The sequence below is a fragment of the Embiotoca jacksoni genome, unplaced genomic scaffold, assembly GCF_022577435.1.
Source record: "Embiotoca jacksoni isolate LCO1_2020_lvr unplaced genomic scaffold, fEmbJac1.0.p SCAF_3, whole genome shotgun sequence".
NCBI lineage: Eukaryota > Metazoa > Chordata > Actinopteri > Embiotocidae > Embiotoca > Embiotoca jacksoni.
The window spans coordinates 23471629-23485036 of NW_027185381.1; the positions used below are offsets into that span (position 1 = coordinate 23471629).

Here is a 13408-nt window from a genome sequence, read left to right on the forward strand (position 1 = left end):
TCTCTGGTCTCTGGACAGAAGACATCTTGCGCGGTCAGTGCAATGCTTCACACTGCAGATCCCTACAGAGACGCGGCGAGGAAACAATCATCAGCCCGAGACTACAACACAGCTGGCGTTTCATGCGAGCTTTTTTTTTTTTTCTTTTCTCCTTACCATCGACCCTGTGGCACCTGAAGCTGAGGAAAAGCACGAAGACCAGGCTCAGCCGAATTGAAGAGTGAATGTTTCCACTTTTGCTCTGTAAAGTGTTTGTAAACGTCCAGCTGAGATACAGCTCAACCTGTATTCCCAATCACAGCCCCCACTGCACTACACAAACAACCATTTAGCTTACTTAACTAAAGGGAAATCATTGTTATTATTTTTTTTATTTTTTTTGTACACACCCACCTTGAAGCCGTTTAGGATCATTGCCGTTAAAATAATATTTTTTTTTTTTCTTGGTTTTAAATGCAATATTTGCGGTCAAACGGGATGCTCTCCTGTGTTGTGGTGGTTTTCAACACCTGCTGCTCTCCAATTAGCAACACCTGATGATTCCGGTCCTTGTGGGCTGTTCGTTCAACGCCAGCAGGTCTCAGCAGAGTCGGAGAAATGTTTCCGTCATTTATATTTTGTATTTTATCATTGTATGCTCTGTTAATTAAACTCATTAAATGACATAAAACAATTTCTGTTTACAACTATGAAACTACTCTAAAACTCAGGGTGCCGGTGGGAGGATTTGCTGCTTTTGTTTTCTATCATTTTGATTTGAATTATCGGGAGATTTGGACTGTTTATTGATTGTAAACTGATGGACTTTATTTCAGTTTTTTTTTTTTTTTTTTTTTTTTTTTTAAATTGATCGTAAATATCAAGGGGTCTCCACCAGATGTCACTATCACCAGCTCGATGTAGTTCAGTGTGTTGGGAAGTTCACCCCATCGCCATTCACAGTCTGGACAGATTACTAAAGGGCACTACAGGGACAGGCCTGGGGACCCAAGGAGTGAGGGGGGCCACAGAAAGACACAAAACATTCAAAATGAGATGCAAAAACTGACATAAATGAAGAGATATAAAACGAAAAGGCATACAATGACAACATAGAAGTACAGAATGGATACAGAGAGCTGCAAAACTACCAAAATGTGACACAGGTTGACTAAAATTAAATGCAAAAAACCCAGAGAGAGGCAAAAAATGACCAAAATGAGACACAAAACAACCATAAAGAGATGAAGCACCACCACGAACAGACACAGAATGGCAAGAAATAAATGTGAAATGACCAAAATGAGACAAAAAAAAAAATGCGACACAATATGAGCAACGAAGCAAAACTACCCTAAAAAAAAGATGCCAAATGCCCCAAAAAATAACCATAAAGAGGAAGCGAAGTGCTGTGAAAATCATCACAATGATCAATAAACAGTCCAAATCTCACAATATCTTAATTTAAACTGGTATAAAACAAAAGCAGCAAAGAGAAAAGCAGCACATCCTCACATTGGCACGAGAAACGGCACCTGAGTTTCAGAAAAGTTTTATTTCACTACATTTGTTGAATCGACTGACATGTATATGGAGTCACAGTGGAGGTTTGTGGTGTCAGCAGGTTAAACAGTGGGGGGAGGGGGGGGGGGGGTTATGGAAGGAAATTACAGTCTCTCAAGGGAAGAGCCGTAAGTGGGTCACTGTAGTTCCCACTGTGCCAACTCGTCACACCCGGAGGCTGAAGTCCATATTCTCAGACATCATCAGGCTTCTCCCCTGTTCGGGTGAAGACCATCTGCTTTCGATGGGACGCAGCAGGGACAGAAAAAAAGTTGTCGGCAAGGGAGGCACTGACTGATGAAGCAGCTCCTTCTCTGATAGTTTGTTCAAGGAAAGAAAGAAAAATGGTCCACAAGAGTTGGAAACACAAATGAATTGTGAAATTAGTAATATAGGCTGGAAACGTCCCCTTTTTCAAGAGAGTACCACAATAAAGAGATTTTTTTTTTTCCCGGCCTGTCCATTTAACAACTAAATCTTCAAGTACCCACCAATCAAAACTATTTTAAGTTAAAAGTTTGAGCTTCGTCGTGCAGACTAACGCAGTTGCAGATCATTATACTCATTTAAAATCGAATCTTAAGGGTCGGCACCGCGGGCATGATTTGTGACATCACAAATCGTTTGAAAGCTGATTCTTTGTTCAATTCAATTTACACAAATGTGATATGGAAAACGGAAACCTCCTGAGCACAAATACTGAGAGAGGATTTCACAGTGAAGTAGGAGACATCTCATGTCCAGCAGTTTAAACTTCAGAAATGAAATATATTTACATATTCATAGATTCTGGTACTTTTAATAAGTGAAAGCGAGATGTCATTTTTGGATAATTTAAATTTTTATGTAGAAATTCTGTATCAGACACAATTATTATTCAAAGGAGAGTATTTATATATATATATATATATATATATATATATATATATATATATATACATGTACAAATGTGTCTGGAGGGGATCTTTAAAACTTGCCGAGCAGATTATGAGTTTCTTCATTATATGCTTTCCACTTCAGATAGCAGGTAATTAGTGAGCCCATTTTAGATTTCAAACCAAATTCAGTCAGTTCTCATCGAGAGATTAGCGTTGGTTGCACAAAAAAAAAAAAAAAAGAAGAATATACACTCTTCAAAGTCAAGGTTAAACTTCACTTCAGGCCCGTGTGCAACTACAAACTGCAGAAAGCCCTGTCAGTAACGAATCAGCTGAGATAAACTGGACGTAGAACACCATCCAAATCTCCACCTCTGTAATGCTGATTGGCAGCGATATGTGACGGACAGGCAGAAAACCTCAAGGTCACTGCGGTCCTAAAAGCACCTCCGCACGGTCCTCCTGAACGCCACGGCACAGAGAGGCTTCCCTTACACACACTGTGATGCTTTCTGGCTTTACCTCGTACATTTTAAGATGTCTTTAACGTCATCGGATCTGCTGCAGCTTTACGCCAACCTTCATGACGCAACATTTAGAGGGCATTTTATTGAGCTCTTCAAAATCGGGATAAATCTTCATTTTTGAAAAGAGGGAATTAAGAGAGAAATGATTGGCAGATGAAAAGAGTTTAGACTGTATCTGGTTCTACAGAGCTGTCTGGGGAAAAAAAAAAATACATCACCATTTTAAACTAAAAGCTGCTCATTATATTAAAATGATGTTAAACATTTCAGTGAGGTCTGGTGTGAAATGCACGAAATGTCACATTTTAAGATTATTTTTTTTGCTACCAGTCATTCAGATCAGACATAAAGTGAAATCATTTGTGATTATAAAAATGTATTCTCTGTTCAAAAGTGTGCCATCCATGACAAAAGTGAGGAGAGTTGGTGGTCATATGTCCAAAGAATCTGAAACTGTGGTCTGCCAGTGGGTGAAAGTAGCTTTTCAAACTCTTAAATTGTTCCAGTTGAAACCTCAAGACTCATATTTTTTTTCCTTATTCAGTAGATTTTTTAATAATCATAAAGCTCTCTCTCTTTTGATGCCTAGTTTCAGTATCACTTCCCTAAATTAAAAGTAGTTCAAACATGTCAGTCATTCTTTTATTGTGCTGCTGCAACGTCGGCCCAAATGACAACAGAACAAATCTCCAGAGGAAACCTTGGTAATATTATTTATTAACAGACCAGTGAGGTAAGTTTGTGCTTTACAGATTGCAGTGATGACTTTATTAAATATGTCTGAGTTTTCTCTGAATGTAGTTTGTTTCTGTCTCAAACCGGAGAGTCCTCATTAAATCAGTATACACGGGATGTTCTGATATCTGAGTGTAGTAAAGTTCAAAAGAAAGCAGATTAACATGCCATGAATGGTTAGAAAACACTGAAAGTTCAACAGACAGAAACTACATTTGTGTTACATAATGAAACACATTTTACAGAGAATATTTTACTATAAATTGCAGTTGTCGCACTGATTAGTCCTGCAGGAAGACCACGAGTCTGTTTGATTTGAGGTCATTATTGTTTTCTTGCATCGTCACCATCATCGTCACCATCATCATCATCATCTTCTTCATGACGCTGCGGTTCTTCGTCTCGTCGGCAGTGGTGCGGTGCCACCCTGGTGTTGTGAAATAGCCGGGTTTTAGGGGCTGTCTGTCGTCGGCCTGATTCACAACACCAGCTGCGGCACACACACCTGAGGCAGGTCTTCTGCTGCTGGAGGTGGTAAAACACACACACACACACACACACACACACACACACACACACACACGCGCGCACACACACACACACACACACACACACAAGTACATACTGTGTGTTTGCTGTTAGAGGGAGAAACAAATCATTCACTGGAGATGGAAGGACAGATTGTACCATTTAAAAAAAAAAAAAGCTTGATTGTTTTTTTTGAATGTTTCAGCAACTATTTCAAATGAGATTTAAACCTGACTTTCAACCAGCTAAAACCACGCGAGAATAAAGCAACATACAACTGTCACTAAACAACTGTTGTAAAGTCTAACATAAACACGAGACTCTGAAGATGCTCGAGTACAACAGCATGGAGCCCACAGTACTTGGCTCGGCTCTGTCCGCGGCCACGGATGAACCCAACATCTCTGTAACAGTTATGTGGAGCAGCCAAGACAGAATGAGCCTCCATCTGTGTTCTCTCAGGCCAGACTGAAGGACACAAATCTAACCGAGGGGACGGAGGGCGATCACTTCAAGCAAACCTCGAGCTGAAGACAGGCTCGGCTGCTCAATGCCGGCACGGGAGATTTTTCTTGGGTGTTCAGGTACGACTGCAAAAGGTGCGGTTGCTACGGTGTTCTGAATGGTTGCTAGGGCGTGTCTGGGCATTTATGGTGTACGGTGGTGTTGAACAATTCCAGTTTAAAATGTGGTGCTAGATAACTAAAAAGTCTGAATAAAATTGACTTAAATATGTAGACAGATGTATGACAAAATTCAGCAAACTTCAACCGGGTGCACATTTTTTCTCAGTGGTAGAAAAATGTTTGGTCTTCACAGATAAAGACAAAAAAAACTAAGTAAAAAAAAAAAAAAAAAAAAAGGAGCCTCCTGCTTTTGTTACCCCAGCGATCACCCCTCTGATACAGACAGAAATATCCCTCAAGTGTTTGGAGCTGAGCTCAAGCCAACCAACCATCTGCCAGGGGACAGGACTTGTCACACATACCACTCTGCAGCCCGTGGAAACAGGCTCGGGACACTCAGGGCTGCGAATGGCGGAGAGGGAACTTTGTTTTAAAGCTGCCAATTGAGGGACGAGAAAAACTATTTTAAATGGACGTGAATCAACACTTGAGTCGATGGCAAAGTCGAGAGTAAACAGAATATTAACCCCAGTGTTGCAGCCAAACAAGTGTGTCTGAAAGGAGGTTTATCGTTCAAATCTATCAATTAAACTGCTGACTGTCACTTTGAACATGTTAAATTACCCATCATAAATATATTCATTATTACGCTGGTTGTGATTTGTTTCACCCTCTTACGTTTCACATAAATGAAATTAATCTCAGGTCGAAAGGTTTGAGCAAGTCGATCAAAAACTGGGCTCCTCATTTGTAAATGAACTGCAACTACATAACAATCTTTTACCTTACGGTTTAAAACGTTTGCGTCACTCACACACCGAGGGTGACAGAGCAGCCATGCAAAGTGCTCTCCTGCCGTTGGAAGGAACATAACTCAACGTCATGCCCAAGGACACTTTGGCATGTGGGCAGCAGGAGCCGGGAATTGAACCGTCACCTCTACAATCAGTGGACAAACGGCTCCACCGTCTGAGCCAAAGACACTTCTAACGATAAGCAGCTCACTCTCAAGACATTTGTCACCTTACAGGCTTCAGTGGCAACAAATGTAGGAAAGAAACTGGTGTAAATAAACTGCTGCACCTTCCAGCACTGAGAAAACTAATTTGAACAGCTGCAGGATGTAAAAGTCTGCTGAGGCCACTGTAAAACTGATTTTACAACAGTCCAATTAAAAAGTATTTCGATATAAAATTTTACAACTCAAGTTCTGACGTAGATGCATAATCTGCACATAACGAAGGGAATATAAAGCGAAGCTTTAAAAAAAAAAAAAAAAAAAAAACTAACGCAAAATGAAGAAAAACAAATGTATGCGATGGCCATGAAATGTTCCAAAAATAAAAACAACAACTGAAAACTTCTTTTTTTTTTTATTCCAAATCATTAAAGATACAAATATGAAACGACAAAATTAAAGAAAAAAAAAAAAAACTGAACAAAAACAGACGGGAACTCAGATGGGCAAAAATAACAAATAACAAGCGTGTCTGTTAACATGGGGATGAACGCTGTAGGCTGTACAAAACAAAATGGCAGACAAGTGAGTGTGTGAATGGCTAGTTGTGTGTGTGTGTGTGTGTGTGTGTGTGTGTGTGTGTGTGTGTGTGTGTGTGTGTGTGTGTGTGTGTGTGTGTGTGTGTGTGTGTGTGTGTGTGTGTGTGTGTGTGTGTTCAGTTCATCAGTAATTCCATCTGCACCAGTCTTGCGTTGGTGTCGCCGGCCATGTTGTAGGGAATCATGCCAGCGAAGGTGATCAGGGCTCGGGCCTGGCTGCGCAGTTGCTGTTTGAGGAAGAAGAAGACAAAGAAGAAGACAAAGAAGAAGAAGAAGACGACACCGTAAGAAGAGACATGATACTCCAAAATGTCCATGAGAGGAACTACAGTGAGGAAAAGCTGTAATGATGATGATATCTCTCACCATGTCTCTGTCCTCCAGGGTCCTCTGTGGTCGTCCCGGTGTGCCCGCCGGCGCCCCCTTCAGGCGCTTGTACTGGGTGAAGAGGATGTTCATGGTGGCCAGCAGCACTTCAGACAGGTTGTGACGCACCTGGGGGGGGCGCAAAGGAAACGAGGAACATTTTTTTTTAATAAAGAGTAAACAAACAAAACAAAACAAAAACAAAAACTGTGGCGGTGCCAAAAACTGAATGTTAGTTTTGAATGAATTGCTGAAACCTCGTCACTGAAGTTCCTGAAAGCAGCCACTCTCTCCTCCACGCTGTCCTGGCTGAGAGGGAGGAGCTTTAAACGCTCCATCACCTGACAGAGAAACGGAGACGGACAGCGTTAATCATCTGTGACCAGTCTTTACACATTGCCATTAAAGTTTATCCTTCTTTACCCATCGCTCCTCTCCCTACACTGTCGGGACGGCACTCACGTCGTAGGCTCTGTCCACGTGACCTGCGTGGTACTCATCGAAGAACGTCGTCAGGTCTAACAGCAGGTAGAACGTACTATCGACTGACTTCTCTCCGGCTATTCCCTGAGATCGATACCTGCAGCGGAAAGGCAGAGAAAATGTGTTAGTTTCAGGCATTTAATTGTAGACTTTAAATCAGTGTACTGTGTGTGTGTGTGTGTGTGTGTGTGTCCTCACCTCTCAGCGATGGCCACTGCAGTGTTTTTTAGCCTCTCCTTGTTGGACTGAGGTGCGCTGACCTGAGCGATGACCGGACTCAACAGCCTGTTCACCAGCTCCAGCACCTTATCTGGGTTCTACACAGAGAGAGATATGTCGTTTTGTTTTTGTTTTTGTTTTTTAATAACCAACATCTGTAAATGACAACAGCTCTGCGGAGATACTGGACAGTACACGGAGATCGCAGGGAGAGATCTGCTCACCTTGGCCAGCTCGTACAGTTTGACCGCCTCCTCGAACAACCCTTTGTTCTCGGCCTCGAGAGCCACTTTGCTGATGATGGCTCGAGTGTCTCCGGCAAACTTATCTATGACTCCAGGCTGCGGAGAGGAAGAGGAGGAGGAGGAAGAGGAGGAGGGGGAGGGGGAGGAGAAGGGGAAGAGTAGAGCCGGAAAATAGTACAGTCTTAATGGAAGTGTCCAACATAACATTATTTCCCCACTGGGACAGAAGATCAGAGGTCGACTGCCCCGTTGTAGGTTTTGCAATAACTCTTTTTCCATTATTTTGAAGATTCGTCGGACACAATCCCTTCAGATTCGGTTGTTTGCGATACGAGAACAGAAGTTATTATAATAACATTTGAGGAAGTATGGACGCCCTTTATAAGAAACTCAAGAACGTGAGACGGTGCTGAGAGAGAAGGTTGATAATATACTTGCGTTGGTGGTTGGCGTGACGTCACTTATAAGTGATATTCATGCAGAGACTCATGCAGTTTAGCGGGGAAGAGTGAATCCCAGGTTACTTTCTTGCGCTACTATTTACCGAAGTCCCCTAAACGTCTCTCGCGCTGAGTAAAAAAAATGTTTGAGGAGGGAAATAAGGTGTTCTAATGTCAGCAAACAATTACAAAACATACCACATTTGCTGTTTTCCACCCAAAGTAGAAAGCCCCTCTTTCTACCTGCAGCCTTCTACACTATATTTCATTCACAGCAATTGATTTTGGGTAACGAGCTCCTCCCACAATGCTTTTCACCATCTCCAGGTATATTTCAAGAAATCACGAAGCATTTCAGTTGTAACTTATTTTGAAAATGATTAAATAATCGAAAATGCATTAAGATGTTAGACTCCGACTGCCGCTGTCAACGCGATCAACTTGCCCTGCGTAAACTTTGACTGAACCTGGACCATCAGTTATTATGATTACTATAACCTCTGCTCAATGTTTTTAGTCTATTCACAGGACTAAAAATCATCCAAATTCTCCTTTTAAACACAGATTTGGGAGACAAAAAAATGTGTTCTTGTTATTTGCAGATTTTGGTGTTACATTAAACACGGTTGACCTGAAAAAAAAACAAAAAAAACTGCTGCCATTTTATCACATTTGGAAAACACATTTCCAAACTGCTGAGGAGTTTCCCAACATGCGTGAAGTTTGTCTTATTACCAGTGTACTGCTCTTCTTATATTAGTCTTTTATGCGTGTTATGTCTTTTGTGTCGTACAGCTTAAGCCTTCATGAATAAAATAAAAACCATCCTGAATGACCGAATGTCCATTATAATACATTAAAACCACTTTTTTTTCTTTTCTTTTAATAGCCGTCGTTCAGACAGCATGTAGGTGCATATTCAGAGACACGCTGTCAGTCGTGGGTGGGATGAAACATACAGTGATGTGGAATTTGAGGGAGAAAAATAAAAAAAAGGACCTTCAAGCATCACAGTGCTGCAGGCGCTGTGAGAAATGTCAAGGAACTCTGGAAGCAAAGCTGCAATGACGCTTTATGAAGCATTTTTTGATCCATGACAGTCAAACAGAGTGCTGCTAAACGGGGTGTGTCGAAACACGTAGGAGACGTGTTGAAAGAAGAGAGGATTTTCTTTTTTGACCACGTCTGACTGACTGAACCCCCGCACAGAGCAGAGACAGGGAGTGACAGGAAGAGACAAAAGGAAAATATTATGAAGAAGAAGAAGAAGAAGAAGAAGAGGAGGAGGAGGAGGAGGAGGAGGAGGAAGACATGGCAAGAGAGCAGGTGAGAGGCGAAAGACAGAAACAACCACAGATGAGAAGCAATCTTTTTACCTTCCTGCTGCCGTCCTTCTCTAATCTCCCCAACAGCATGTCAAACTGTAACAAAGAAAAAAAAGACCTCATCAAAACCATGTGAAATATCAAACAAATAGGTTCACCTCTATTATACAGTACAATACCGCCCAGGAATAGATCTAACCTGCCTGTATCTGAGAGGTTCAGATGAGACTCTGAGGTCGTTTGGAGGATGTAGTTCGTTGTGATGTTTTGGATTTCATTGAAAGATCTTTATAGATCTATAATTTGTCAATTTATATTTTTGAAGACAGAGAAAAAAAGATGACAGGGTACGTTTGATAAGTCCAACAAGTACAAAATCTGTTTACGAAGTTTCAATACATTTTGGACCACTGTGTGTATTAATGTTGATGTTTCTGGGAAGATGGGTGTAATACTTAAAAAATGAAACTGAAAAGAAATTGTATTTTTACTCTAAATGTTTGCGAGATATAAAAAGTTGCAGTACAGAAAAAAAAATTAAAAAAAATATATTGCGATTAAGATCCACAAATTAGCCAGGAATGTTAATGCTACAAATATTAGAAGAAAAAAAAAAAAAAAAAAAAAAAAATATTTACATGTTTTTTTAAAGGATTAAATTATGCAAAGCTTGAATTCTTTCATAAGTAAAAGAGTTCAGTTTCAGCTTTTCATCAAGTCTCTTGCCTTATGTTGTGTTAATAAAGACAACACTCATTGAGTTCATTTAATATATTTAAGTTGACTCGTTTTGTGTGACGCACTGTACTATTTTCCAGACGAGGTCGGGAGTACAGTTCAACGGAGAGTCTCTGACCCTTTTAAAAGAAAGCAGGCTTCATAATGGCTCCGCTGGTGTGAGGCCTAATCAGCTGATCTGTCACCAGCGGGAACATTGTATTTGATCTATGGCTATATTAACTGTGCTAACAGGCACCGAATGACTGCGCGGGCCGTTTTCGCCACACTTCAGAGTAAAAGTGGGTCGCTCACCTCTCGACTCTCGATGACGAGTTCACTGACACAGCGCATGAACATGTTTTCTCCCTGGCTGTCTTTTTCATCGCTGCGGAACCAAATCAGAAACACACACGTAACAGAAATTAGCGCGGAGTCAGGTCGATATAATGTGTATCCGACTGTGTGTGTAGTTTAGGGTGAGGAAATAAAAATAAAAAAAAAAATAATAAAAAAAAACCAGTGGTGGATTATTTACCGTAGGAAGTAGAAGTACTGCAGGGCTTCCCGCGGATCGGTGGACTCGAACTTGCGAGTGTACAGCATGAGCAGACGGATGAAGTTGAGGCGTCGCACGATGGAAGGGTCGCCGGGCTCCTGACTCACTACAGAGGACAGTTGGTTGGACTTTTAATTTTCTTCCTCGAGCGCCTGCGTCTCTATAAAAATAGAGGCGATCCTACTCACACAGCTGAGCGCTCTGACCGGACGACTTCAGCAGCAGCCGCAGCTCGTACAGCACCAGCGCGACGTGCACGGCGTGACTTCGCAGTCTCTCCACACGAAACAGGAACGCCACCGCCGCCTCAAACTGTGCTGTCAGGAACAACACCTGGAAATACAGGAAGGGCTGCTGGCTGGCAGAGAAGTGAGATTCTCCTGTTGGACGAAAAGATTCGAAAGAGAAAAAGGACGATTAGAATAATTTGGAGGGTAAAAGGTCACTGCTGACAGCGGGTTTAAGATTTAGCAGCTTTTAAAAGGTAGGTGTCAAAAAAATAACAATACTGCTTTCACTACAAGGCAAAACGTTTGATTATTGACAGGAAAAAAACAGACAACATTGAGGTTGAGATGCTGCATTAATTTTGCGTTATCACAAACTTTCATTCTGTCAATTTTCAAGACTTTCGCAACGTGGCAAGACAGTATTTAGGGGGCTCTTTTGTATTGGTTTTTAATAGCAACTGTAGAGAGGGGACACGAAATTATGGTGAGAAAGAGGAGGGATGACTTGTCACTATGCTGGTGCTAGATTGGATCAGTGGGAGGGACGCTGTGCCTGTGATTGTTTAAGCTGTGTGAGGGTTCAGGTGAGGATTAAGGTTAACGCCCGGTTGAGTGACAGTGAAACAGCCAGCTCAGCAGGGGCAGTGTTGAGTGTAGGACGTCCCTCCGGCTGCTCCATTCTGGCGCCGACATTGTAAAAAGGGTCATCAACCGGCATCAAACCGGGGACGTTGCCGTGGTAACACCTCGGCGACAAGGAAATCAGAACAATCTTTTATTGCAAAAATATCAATCGAATGTTGAGCAACATTAATATTGCAACATTAAGCGGTTCACCAAAAGCTTGACCTGCATCTTTTTTTATTTTTTGTTGTCTTTCTATGCTGTTTTTTTTTTTCTTCTCTGCTCTCCCCTCAACGCAACCGGTCGAGGCAGACGGCCACCCAGCTCAGAGCCTCGTTCTCAGGTTTCTCCTTCCAACAGTTGCTCATGTGGAAATTGTTAAATTGTTGTTTTTTTTCCTCTGTAATATTCTGAGGACGTTACTGTATTAATTGCCCTGAGGTGACTTATGTTGTGATTTATCGGAATAAAAAAAAAAAAAAAAAAGGAATTGAATATTAACTAGCAAACCAAGACTTGAAAGTAATATACCAAAAACTCTGCAAAATTACTAGAAAAGTAAAACAGAAAAAATAAACTCCAACATGTATTTTGTCTTATTAAATATTGACATCATATTAAACGTACTTGAGTTGTGGTTTTGTCACAAAATTGTTTTTAAAGGCCCTGCACACCCACACAGGTGTTTTTAGTTATTCTATAATATAATTAGAAATATTACAAATTGAAATATATATTAATTGCAAAAATAGGAATATGCTGAAAACTGCATGAGGCCAAAAACTAATAATAATGATAAATGTGTAAATTTTTTCCAACAGGTGCAACAAAGCTCAGAGGACAGAGAGGAGGCACCTGTCAATCATGCATGTGTGCACACTGTTACAGGATGCGAGCAGAAGTCTAATTAGGGAAAATAATTTTATTCACCTGTGTGGGTGTTTTACTGTTTCGAAAAAAGAATTATATTATATATTATTATTCATACTAAGGAAACAGCTTGTCTTTAATTTATTTAACTGTAACAGCAAGAGGCCCAGTTTCTTGTGAGGTTGCCACCCGCCATGTCATGAAGAAATCTTAAAAAAAAAAAAAAAAAAAAAAAAAACGTTTCGATGAAGTGCAGGTACTTAGTCATCAAGTTTACTTTTTAATTATAATTCCTAATCCTCTTGTTGGCTGAAAGTTTGAGGAGAGCGAACAGGGTGGACCATGTCAGCCATTTTATAGCCTTATCTCCGACTTACAGCATTTTAGTTCAAAAAGCGAGAGCGTACGAGAGAGAGAGAGAGAGAGAGAGAGAGAGAGAGAGAGAGAGAGAGAGAGAGAGAGAGAGAGAGAGGAGGAAAAGGATGAAGGAGGAGAGATAGGCGTGTGGGTGTAAGTGTGGGGGGGGGGAGGGGGGGGGCTGCAGGCGAGTGTGCAAACCAGAAATGAAGAACAAATACGTATGCCAGGAGAGAACGTGAAAAAGGACAAAAAAATCAGTGGGAGGGAGGGAGGAAGGAAAGGACGACGACCGTGAGAGGAGACAGAGGGATGGAAGATAAAAGGAGAGGACGGGGATGCAGCGGACGTCTGACGGAGGAACAGAGGACATGAGGCTGCCAGTATGTGAGAGAAATGAAGATAGATTAAAAAAAAATATATATATATATATATATATATGTGGTGGGGGGAGGGAGGGGAGGGCTTTGTGTCCCGCTGTGAAGCAAGATGGAGGACAACGAGGAGCGCTGTTGCCAGACGACCGAGGGGAGGCGAGCGGCGGAGAGAAAACAGAACGAGGCTTCGGGCTCGTACTTCA

The 13408-nt window shown here is 41.4% G+C and overlaps 1 protein-coding gene across 2 annotated transcripts in view; it reads right to left on the reverse strand.

The window, feature by feature from the left end:
* Nucleotides 1-6190: 6190 nt before the first annotated feature.
* nup93 (nucleoporin 93) overlaps nucleotides 6191-13408 on the reverse strand; it is a 29883-nt gene continuing 22665 nt past the window's right edge. For both annotated transcript variants that reach the window (XM_069162903.1, XM_069162904.1), the window contains 10 exons: nucleotides 10936-11127; nucleotides 10727-10853; nucleotides 10504-10576; nucleotides 9523-9567; nucleotides 7686-7802; nucleotides 7441-7559; nucleotides 7222-7339; nucleotides 7017-7100; nucleotides 6760-6888; nucleotides 6191-6620 (listed from right to left, as the gene is read on the reverse strand). In XM_069162903.1, coding sequence (XP_069019004.1) covers nucleotides 6510-6620; nucleotides 6760-6888; nucleotides 7017-7100; nucleotides 7222-7339; nucleotides 7441-7559; nucleotides 7686-7802; nucleotides 9523-9567; nucleotides 10504-10576; nucleotides 10727-10853; nucleotides 10936-11127 — 1115 coding nt within the window. In that variant the 3' untranslated portion in view covers nucleotides 6191-6509. The remainder of the gene's footprint in view (nucleotides 6621-6759; nucleotides 6889-7016; nucleotides 7101-7221; nucleotides 7340-7440; nucleotides 7560-7685; nucleotides 7803-9522; nucleotides 9568-10503; nucleotides 10577-10726; nucleotides 10854-10935; nucleotides 11128-13408) is intronic.